The 11007-nt window shown below is 39.6% G+C and overlaps 2 protein-coding genes across 3 annotated transcripts; one reads left to right on the top strand and one right to left on the bottom strand.

Annotated features, from left to right (window-relative positions):
* Positions 1-633: 633 nt before the first annotated feature.
* On the top strand, positions 634-4062 carry grwd1 (glutamate-rich WD repeat containing 1). Of its 2 annotated transcripts, XM_026999219.3 has the most exons (7): positions 634-888; positions 1444-1561; positions 1771-1954; positions 2104-2314; positions 2458-2603; positions 2736-2927; positions 3229-4062. In XM_026999219.3, the coding sequence occupies exons 1-7, from the start codon at positions 660-662 to the stop codon at positions 3535-3537; spliced, it is 1389 nt and encodes a 462-aa protein (XP_026855020.2). In that variant the 5' UTR covers positions 634-659; the 3' UTR covers positions 3538-4062. The 2 variants fall into 2 exon arrangements, with proteins under 2 accessions (XP_026855020.2, XP_081552778.1); XM_081696652.1 differs by lacking the exon at positions 634-888 and having other exon boundaries at positions 1441-1561; positions 1716-1954.
* A 1093-nt stretch (positions 4063-5155) lies between these two features.
* cdc42ep5 (CDC42 effector protein (Rho GTPase binding) 5) lies at positions 5156-10732 on the bottom strand. Its single transcript, XM_026999220.3, has 2 exons — positions 10479-10732; positions 5156-8486 (listed from the first exon to the last, which is right to left on the bottom strand). The coding sequence occupies exon 2, from the start codon at positions 8479-8481 to the stop codon at positions 7606-7608; it is 876 nt and encodes a 291-aa protein (XP_026855021.2). The 5' UTR covers positions 8482-8486; positions 10479-10732; the 3' UTR covers positions 5156-7605.
* Positions 10733-11007: the final 275 nt, after the last annotated feature.

Here is an 11007-nt window from a genome sequence, read left to right as displayed (position 1 = left end):
AATGAGTGATTACTTTATTGGGTACAGTTATCCTATTAATGTATCTATTAGACTTCCGCGAATTTACAGATATCTGAGGACTGGTATTGATATGAATAAACTGTTTGTCTTATCAGAAATGGCAAAAGTGGTTATATATTCAGATTAATCTGAGTTTGAATTAAGAGTTGTTACGTTGTACTTGCCCTTGGAATCTAAAGCGTATCTTATATTGACCAATATCCAACTGGCTGGAATTAAATAAAAAGGAGTAGGCTACTTTATTCAAACATTCTGACTGTAGACTATTAGTATTAAGACATTATTTATTGATACGTTAACCCATGGTCCTCGTTACAAAAATGTGATGCTTATCATTTCAAAACAAACGTTTTATTTCTGTTTTACTCTAAGGAAATTAATTACAATGCATTAACCGCTATCTTATTGTAGCCTATGTCAGTCACGCCGTCTGTTTAGGATAATAGACACAAAAATGTAACATTTTCTAAAATTAAATTGAATGTTTGGTACTAATTTAGGATTATTTACATTTTACATGATATTTAGATTTTACTTCAAATGATCTTATAAGTAGGGCCTTTAAACGTTAAAAGTGCTTCGCAAGACGTGAACGTAACCGGAAGTGTAACCAGCCACCTTCTTCAGCTGCTTTCAAAATGGCTGCGCCCGAAGAACACACGTTTCCACGTGAAGACGAAGTTGAGGAGATGGAGTCAGGTGGCAGTGATGAAGATGATATGGAGGAAGAAAGCCGAGATGGAGATGGAGATGGAGATGGAGATGGGGACAGTAAAGTTTACGTACCTGGTCTTCAGCCTCTTCAGCCAGGAGAGGAGCTGGAAATGGATCAGTCTGCATACCGCCTGTATCATCAGTGCCAAACAGGTTGCTCAGTCACTGATGAACGCACATGCATGTGAACATATTGATTAACGGCAGTGCCTATTTGGACGGAAAACGGTAGCTTATTAGTTTTACTTAGATAATGGAGGCGTAGCCTGGCTAGCTTTATCTATGTCCATATTGTTGTTTCTGTTCAGTTTCTTAGCACGATTTGAAATGAATGTAGCTAGCTAACTGGCAAGCGTTGGCTATTTGGGGACTTTGCTAACTAATAAACAGTTGCCTTACAGCTGTTCTCTTGGTGTTGTCAGTTACACGTCCAAAACAGACATACCTAGCTAGTTAGTTCAGGTAGCTAAAATTCAGAGACATCGAATGGAACACCTCACCTCACCACGTTTTGCTTATTGCATGCATCATAGTTCAGATCAGGCATTTTCACTGTATACACAGTTTTCAACACATAGAAGTAATAGGAAGATGGGCTAGAGTTAAAATTCATATCCTCAGTTAAGTAAGGACGGGACAGAGTTTGTTGTTATTAAGGTCAGAAAAAGTCCAAAACAGTAACATTCTAACAATGAATGTCCACTCCAGGTGCTCCTTGTCTGAGTTTTGATGTGTTGCGTGATGCTGAGGGAGAGGGCAGAGAGACATTTCCCCTGTCCATGCTCCTGTGTTCGGGTACCCAAGCAGATACAGCTCTCAGCAATAGGTAGGTTTGCTCCAGGCTCCAGTGAAGTGAAGTTTCATTAATGCATTATCATCATAATTCCTTTTTTTGTGTAATTACTAGTTGTATCTTTTATTCTTACACACAGCCATGGCCAACACTGTAGAAGCACAGTAACTTATCTGTTCATATATAGGCTCTGGCCCCAGTGAGGATCAAACCAAAACAAGAATTGCTCTCTCTCCATCCAGACTCATTGTCATGCGTATGCACAACCTCTATGGCACTAAGAAAAAGAACAAGGAGGAAGAGGAGGAGGAAGAGGAGGAGGAGAGCAGTGATGGAGAGAGTGACGAGGATGGTGAGGATGAAGAGAAGAAGCCACAGCTAGAGTTGGCCATGATGCCCCACTATGGTGGAATAAACAGAGTCAGAGTGAGTCTCTGGTTCTGACTCCACTTCTCTTGATTGTTGGTGAATTATTACTTCATATTGAACTGCACTATTGATTGGTTGATTGATTATTTTCTTAGTATTGTTCCTTAAAGATGTTTTGCCTTGCCTGTCCTCCATTTTTGAATTAGGTGACCCAGCGGGGCGAGCAGGCATTGGCTGCAGTCTGGTCAGAGAAAGGTCAGGTGGAGATTTTTGACCTTCGGCGCCAGTTGGATGCAGTTCACAGTTCTGCTGTCATGGCAGCGTTTGTAAAGCAGCGCAAAGAGGCCACGCCCCTGTTTAGTTTTGCAGGTCACATGTCAGAAGGCTTTGCCATTGACTGGTCTTCAAAAGTACCAGGTCAGTGATCACGGTGGACTTTCGCCAGCCCACAAATGTGTCAGCAGATGTTACACTCCTGGAGAAGAGGAAAATATTCACTTTCTTTTGTCTGTTCCATTGTGGTAACAAATGCTGTAATAATGTCACACTTTGTTCTTAAGGGCGTCTTGTAAGTGGAGACTGCAAGAAGAACATTCACGTCTGGGAGCCACGAGAGGGTGGAACTTCTTGGCAGGTTGACCAGCGGCCTTTTAGCTCTCACAGCAAGTCTGTGGAGGACCTCCAGTGGTCACCTACTGAAGCAACAGTAAGTTAGTAGTAGCAAGATTTCTGATTTATGTATTTTGTACCTACAGTATTTTATATTGGTGCATACAGAGATGAAGAGCAAAGCAGCAAGTTGTGGTAATGGATGGGTGTTTTATTCTAATACCCCCAGGTTTTTGCCTCTTGTTCAGTGGATCAGTCTGTTCGCATTTGGGATATCAGGGCTCCTCCAAACTCTATGCTTTCAGCCAATGAGGCTCACTCAACAGATGTCAATGTCATCAGCTGGAATCGGACCGAACCATTTTTGCTGTCTGGAGGGGATGATGGCCTTCTGAAGGTGTGGGATTTGAGGCAGTTCCAGGTGAGCATTTTCTTCTGAAGAGTTGCATTAAGTAGACCCACAGAACTAATTGGCCACCATTTCCTTTTTATAGAGGTAAGTACTTACAAAACAAAACCCTGAAGAAACTTGCTTTGTATTGATGTGACATCAAAGGTCTACCTACAGTAGAACTCCTCAAATACGCAATCATGTTTTGCTTCCTTTGCTTCACATTGCTATCTCCCTTCTGCTTTCATTTAAATTAAATAAAAAATGTATCTGAATCTCTCTCCTTATATTTTGGATTTTCAACACCTGTTGGCTTCGTCATCTTTCTCAGTCTGGACGTGCCGTGGCCAGTTTCAAACAGCACAGTGCACCTGTGACGTCAGTAGAGTGGAACCCAGTCGACTCCAGCGTGTTCGCTGCCTCAGGAGCAGATGACGTCATTAGCCAGTGGGATTTGTCAGTGGAGTCATGTGATGTGGGTGAGAGGGCTGGCAGCTTAAAGGACCTCCCACCACAGCTGCTCTTCCTGCACCAGGGCCAATCAGAAGTTAAGGAACTCCATTGGCACCCACAGATCCCTGGAACCCTTATCTCCACAGCTCTGTCAGGATTCAATGTATTCAGAACTATCTCTGTGTAAAAGAATTTTTACTTTTTACAATGGTAGAAATACACTTGATATTGCACTTTATGCATCATTATCATGACAGCCATTGACTCATCAGGGTTCTTGTTCCACTAATCATTATGCTTGTGACTGGGTGTTACTCTTTAGCACTCATTAATGGCAACACATGGGTGATTGCTAACTGAAATCTGTGCTGTGGCATGTGTTGAATATCCGTACATAATCTGGCACAGAGATTATCAAAGTTTGGTAGCTGCTTGAGGCCTTAATTTGAGGTTAACTCCACCAAGAGTGTGCATAAGCATATATCAGCCAATGGGGAAAAAAGTGCTAAACTAATTTTCATTTCTGAATAGTTTTTACTTTACAGTATATGTGGTCATATTTCTTGTTAATATTTCCAAAACCTAATATTGAGTATTCATTTCAATCTCTTTGAATGCTTAGGTTTTAACTGTCTTGCATCACATCTGTTTTGACACCAAATATGTGAATAACTAGTAATAACTGAAGTAAAATATGTATTGCTTTTGTCAACACTTTTGCAAGGCCTCATTTCTGCAGTAATTTTCCCTTTTATGGGGCAAGTTAAGTGGTGCTTCATACCTCTTCAGTACAGCACAGTTTAGGTACTTAAGTTTCATAAGTTATACATTTTGAAAAATTACATGCTTTTATCCAAAGCGACTTACAATTATGACTGAGTACAACTTGAACAATTGAGGGTTAAGGGCCTTGCTCAGGCGCCCAACAGTGGCAACTTGGCAGTGGTGGGGCTTGAACCAGCAACCTTCCAATTACAAATCAAGTACCTTAACCACTGATTTAGCACTGCCCTCTTAATATTGATGCCAGTCATCTGTAGCACCAGATAGCTGTGAGCTTTGCAAATTTCTTTAAATTAATTTATTCAGATAATGTAGAAAAACTCCTTATTCTCCTTGGTGGTAATGCAGAGTGAAAATGTATTAAAATTAAACTGACATATGCAACCTGATGTAAGAAACCTGACCTGGACCTTAGTGAATAATACAGACTCAGTAATAAAGTAAAAATAGCCTTTTATTTCTGTGTGCAAAATTAGAAATGCTGCCCTCCCACAATTACTATCGCCACCATCACTAAAGCAGCCCGAGACCTGTGTAGTTTCATGGTTCATTAGGTCAGTATGCTTTATGCTTGGAATTGTATATATACTTTCATTTTAACTATCATTTGTCTTCTTTAAGCTACAGGTTTTCCTTCTTGCTGTTGTGTGGACTTGTAAGTGCTCGCTCTTTCCATTATTACAACTTTGCCGTTTGCAAATTGCTGTTCTTTGACATAAGGGGAGAGATGATTACTTGTTTATTTTCACTCTTGACACTGTTCTGGAGGAAGAATGGAAAAGATTGGCTTGAGTATGTCTGGGGTAGATTCTCTAATGAATTTAGGGGCTCGAGGTGCCACGTTTAAGTATGCTGCCTTTATGTGTATTGTCAACCAGGTAAAAGGTTTAGGTTGGTTCTAACTTTCTGTAGTTAGATCATCCATTACATGGACAAAGAAGAAAAGAGATGGGTTGAACCATACTCGAATAGAATCATAACAAAACCTTTGAAGAAAACAGCAGTGCGAAATACCACATTGGTAGAAAGTAAAGAAATCATTTATTATCTTGCAGATGTCTATACCAAGAAAATAATGTCAAGAACAACAGCATTGGTTTCCCACACTGCAGATGTGTGGTTAAGAGCTTACATTATAGCAGAACAGCTTCAACACAGCTTGGTTACTTTATTATATTTCTGGCTACACTAATTGTTACATAAAATTAATTCACAGATTGATTGTCAGTGGCTGTGAATTACCAGATTTTTGCAGTTTGTCATAGTTTTTGCATATGAAAGCTGATAAGTGCAGTGTTAATTTTGGTCTATTATGTAATTTGTTTGGCCATTAACAGCATACAAAGTTATGATCTAGAACTCACAGATAGGCTCTGTTTGGCTTTAAAGAATGATTTAGAAGTATAAGGTGCTTATAGGTTAATAGTTCATTATGAAAAAAAGATGACAGTTAAATGAAGCTTCAGAAAACAGTTTGTTGCAATTTCTTTTTGTTAAGACTTAACCCTTTTTTGTCCTCTCATATTGTAATGTCAGTGTTCTTTCGCTCTTTGCAGTCTGACTGAACTCCATCAATTACCATCCTTTTGCTCCTGGCAAATTCTCCTGGCTGAATTCCTCCAATCTCACTCCACAATAATGAGGCAGATACATGGGTTTTACTCTGGTATGCCTTTTTAACATGAAAGAGCTACCCAAATATACAAGCCTCTTTTACATTTAGGACTTGTGGCATGTAGCCAAATAATGAGCTAAATAACTAAGATACGAGTTTAACATTGTACTAAATTTCTGTGGTTGAAGTATTCCAGCAATGTAGTTTGCTACCTTTGTTTTTTAAACTTACCAAAGAGTTTAAAGAAATTGGAAGGTTTGTATCTATTGTATTTGCCTATAGTCTTTCACCTTATTTTGATGAGTAGTTACTGTGAGTCATACAAAGGGCAATGGCTTACTGTTAATACCAAGAAAGGCCTCATTAATGGCTCATTTCCTTGAAAGTAGCTGGGAGGTTAGCTAACAGAATACATCCCAGCACACGGATATTTTTCATATGTTTTCCATGCATACAATACAGCATGTGCCATGGATCATCTAACTTTTTTAGTACAATTGCTTGATTAATGGCAGCCCATATCTGTGTTAAGTCAAAAATATTTCATAATGTATATTTGCACTTATTGTACCTTAAGCTTCAGTAACAGCAGATACCCCATGGTGCTTCAGATTACACCAATGTGTATGAAAGCACTAGGGAAAAAAGCACTCTAAGAAGCTGTGTCGATCATAGTAAACTGAAGACATGTAAAAGAAAAAAAAACATCTAGGCAAGACATTCACCCAATGTTTTTTCCACCCATTGTTTTGTCACTCCCACAGGAACGCCCAAACTTCCACCATAGCCTAGCCAGAGCATTCAAGTAAAAACTACACAGATCATGTAGCATACCTAGTTAAGACCCACACTCAACTTCTGTTATTTAAACCTTTTCTATGTGATTTAAAAACTTTTTAAGCAAACCAAAGCACTAGCAAATCTGTTTTTAACTTAGAAGCAAAGCATTTGCTAATACTTTATAAACTTAAGTTTGCTCATGTTTTTTTTTTTAAGTAAAACTAATTACTTTTACAATTATAGTTGATTGAAAGTAAGTGTCCCTTATAATTCAGCCAGAGGCTAGTATAATGTTTTGCTTCATGCTGAGACATTAAAGAGGACAGAGCATTTTGGATTTTTTCTTGCCTCTTTATATTACTGTCTGTATTGCAAATGCATTAGAAATAGTATTCAGAGGTAAAAAAATATGTATATATCAATGTGTTTCTTTAAAAAGAAATCAGTGAACAGATTTAATGTTTTTGAGCCAAACCCTTTTACTGCATTTATGCAATGCTGCCCTGTCTCAACTATTTACTACATTAATGAGATGATTTATTTACAGTAAATTTACTCACAAGGCTACAACAGATGCCATGGCTACATTTCCACAGGCTTCAAAATTCCCATATAATGAGCTTTGAAACTTCAACATTCCCAGTTTAATAATGTTTTAAGATATTGAACCTGAAATAGCTGCTTATCAAGGATTTAAAATATTAAATATAAAATGTATTCTGAGTCACACTAAAAGAGGTACTAAGAATGTTTTGTCATTTCCACAAAGTACTACAATTCTTTCTGATGATGAAACATTAGCCTTGATAAGAAACTTTCATTCATATACCACTTTGCACCACTGGTTAATTACTTTAGAACTTACAGCTTTGAAACTATCTGCGAACTTCTGAAGCTCTTTGTGTGTCTTAATGTATTATTAACCTAGTAATTACAGTGTCCAGTTTTTCCTCTTGATTATATATATTTTTTAGCTTTGGTTATGTTTCCCCTTTATATGTTTATAGAATGATGATTAGAAAAGCATTGTGCACATACTTTTCTCAGCTTGCCCTTCACACACTCAACATCATCCATCTAAAGGCCAATCTCTTCATCAGATTCGTCCTCAAATGTATACCCCTGATCTCCAGCAACGTGCTCTTCCTCGGAACCAGATTCTGCCAGATGGTCCTCCTCCCTCCTCCTGTCCAGTGGGGAGACACCTTCATATTCGGAGCTCTCTGAAGAGGAAGGGCTCGGACTGTTGCCTGCCTGGTGATTGGCTGACTCTGGTCTCACTGCCTCCTTCTTTGCAAATTCCTCACTGCTCACATGCACGCCTTCCGCTGGACCCATGCAAATCTTCTCATGCTCCACCTCTAACCCATGAGCTATGTACTGCCGGCCAACAATTTCCTCTTTTTTATCGCTGAATCGCACTTTGGGCCTGAACCCTTTGGACCTGACTCCGTTTACCTCGTTTAGATGCTCCTCCCCTCGGCCTAGACTCTCCGTCCTCGTCTCGTTTGCAAAGCCCACTGGCGACGCCCTTCCGTCTGCAGGGCTGAACACCTCTTCGTCGCCTACCGTACCCCCTGCCCACTCACAGCCCAGTCCCAGTCCATCCATCACTCCCAGCACATCTCCCATAATGGAAGGCCCCAAGTCTAGGTCCAGGTCGAAGGACGAGACAGACTCCGAGTGCCTAAGTTCCGGAAGTGTCTCATCAGGAGCCCTGCGGTCGTCATCCCAGTTCTGCCTTGTCTCTGTGGGCTCACTGGTGACTGCCACTGGGCTTTGGACTGACTTAAAAGACTCTGTGTTGGAGGGGCCATGACTGGACAAGAAGGAGGTGTCTCCGAAGGCATCTCCACCACGCCCGATGTGCATGGTATGACGGAAGTCACCCAGCGGCGCCGAGATCATTGTGGGATCCAGGCGCTGAGCCCGGCCCGACTTGTGCAGAGGCATTGGAGCTGAATAAGAAAAAGGAACGAAAGTTTCAAAGTATTACGCCTCCACCAGTTTAGATCATACAGCCTTATCAACAGCAAGACACCACCATAGGACAGTAAAACAGACATGAACATTCTGATGTGAAAATTCTGAAGAAAGACAAGATGGACAGATTAAATGAGCTACTGATTGTCGTCTAGCTGCTGTTGTTATTGACTGCTGTCTCTTGGAAGGAAGTTCTGTATGCTTACAATAACTCAGATGATGTTACAGTAACTCAGTTTTCTGACTTGAATTACTGTGGCTTCTGGATTTGGTCCTGCATGTTTTAGGATTTTACCCTCTCGTATTATACCTGTGCAAACGCACAAAGGCCTTTATAATTAGATAAGTTAAACCTGTTGGGATAGATTACAGATGATGCAAAAGAAAGTACATTCTCAGAGTTAGAACTCACAATAATTATTCTAATGGTATCTCTTGATTTGATATACCAGACATTAACATCTGGCCAGGCTAATGCAGTGCAGATGCTCATAAACGCCTGAGCACTTTGAGAAAGAGCTGTCTGAGAGGTAATGCCTAAACCATGCTCAGACTTGCAAGTGAGACACTTGTAATGCAAACACATATTTTTGGATTCTTGCCTTGAGCAAGCAGGCAGATATGCATTCACACAGTTCTTAAATGGAAATTATGAAATTGCCCAGTGATAAGGGAGCTACTAAGAAATATGTAGTTCATGAATCTGCCACATACTCTCTGCTGGAAGCAATTACTAGACAATGTCCAATGTGAAATATCAGTGTATGATTTTGGTTTATTGCTATTTGAATATGCGCTTTTTATACAGTTTTCCTGAATCGTTGCACCTTTAATTTACTAATTATATCTAAAAAGACATTTTATTAATATAAAACTCACACAAGTCTAGTTAAATTCGGTAGAATGTAACAAGATCAAACTACGTTCTTGGATAGGAAAAACAAAACAAAAAAACTACTAAATACGGTTTTACGATATAGACAAAATGCATACTTGCGATTATTTTTGTTGCATTGTCTTACGTTACTGAAACCATATGACATATGTAAATATCTGAATTAGCCTATTTGAAACACAACAGCCCATGTCAGGAATGTGTGTATGAACGTTCCAGCACATGTTAAAAACTTATTAGGAGCGTGTGTGCAGTTTGCGATCCTTTGCGATATTGCAGGCAGATACAATCAATGTCATAACGGGTAACGTATTCATTTAAAATTTTGATTAACGATATATTACGCAGTCTTGCTTGGAACTGTACAACTCCCGTGAATGTGAGCTTGGTTAATTAAATCCAGTGTGGGTTTACATCTGGAATACTGAACTTCAATAGAATCAGACTCAGATTTGTCGACTTTGTAAATGTTTTCTTTAGAGTGGTAAAACCCCAGTCTTATTCGCGGTGGTAAGTGTTTTCCGATACAAAGCTACGCTGATTCTTTAAGTACTGTGGTGTTACTTAGTCTACATGTTTTACTAAAATTCTGCGTTTTCTTAAACGCATGGGTGTAATCGCCATTTTTGTTACCTGGATGACGAGTCAACAAACAGCCACAGCTGGAGAGAGTCAGAACTGCCGCGTCTCCCAATTCGGCTAGTTTTCACAGAATAAAATAGATACTTTTGTTGTAGCTCATTACCCTCTAGGCTACATGTGTGACACCGAACCTGCCTATTAGTCTTCAAACTATATAGGCTAGTTAGTTAATGTACGGTTGCGAAAGTTAATTTGAAGTTCCGCCACTCTTCAAGAAAAAGAACATTTTTCGTACCGTATTATTCTCCTTAACTCTGTCTAGTGCAAACCGGCGCTGAAAAGAGTGGGGCCATTTCTATTATTAAATTTGGGAAAGAAATTAAAGTGAGAGAAAGGGGCAATCGGAAAAGTGTTGCGCCCCCCCGGGAGTTTTCTGAAGTTACCAATTCATAGCCTACTTTATAGCTGATAAGAGGGGATAAATACTTACTTCGAGGAATGTGTACTTCTTAATCTAGTTCGTTCTCGATGTATTGCTTTATGTTCGGGATCTTCTTTTATACAGGTTAATTCGTCTATCGTAGCTTTTTTTTCCCTCAGAATTTCTTGGTGTCGCTGTTTGTCTGATATTTTTTTTCCCTTTGGGATGGGCAAGGAAGTGACGCGACTTTCATTAGCGAGCGCTGTGCAATTGAACAAGATGAAAAAAGCCAGAAATTCAAGTACAGCTGCTTTTCCCCCGCCGCTTAGCGTTCAGTGTAGTACTCTGTACATCTATTTCCGTTATCTCTCCTTCTACCCCGGTCTTTGGAGTTATCGCATTTTGTACAGGCTACATCTGTAATAGCTTTGAGACGGTGTGAATTGTTACCTAATTTCTGAACAACTGAATAACAATGCGCTTTTGTCTTGTCTACCATGGGTGCAGTTGCCTACAGAAGTTACACTTACTGCCTAAACACTTTTTGGAATCTGGCCTGTCAACATTACATTCATAACCTAGTCTATTAGATCATGTT

This window comes from Electrophorus electricus, chromosome 14 (assembly GCF_041902795.1).
Source record: "Electrophorus electricus isolate QZ-2024a chromosome 14, ASM4190279v1, whole genome shotgun sequence".
Taxonomy (NCBI): Eukaryota; Metazoa; Chordata; class Actinopteri; order Gymnotiformes; family Gymnotidae; genus Electrophorus; species Electrophorus electricus.
This window is presented reverse-complemented; position numbering and strand designations above follow the sequence as displayed.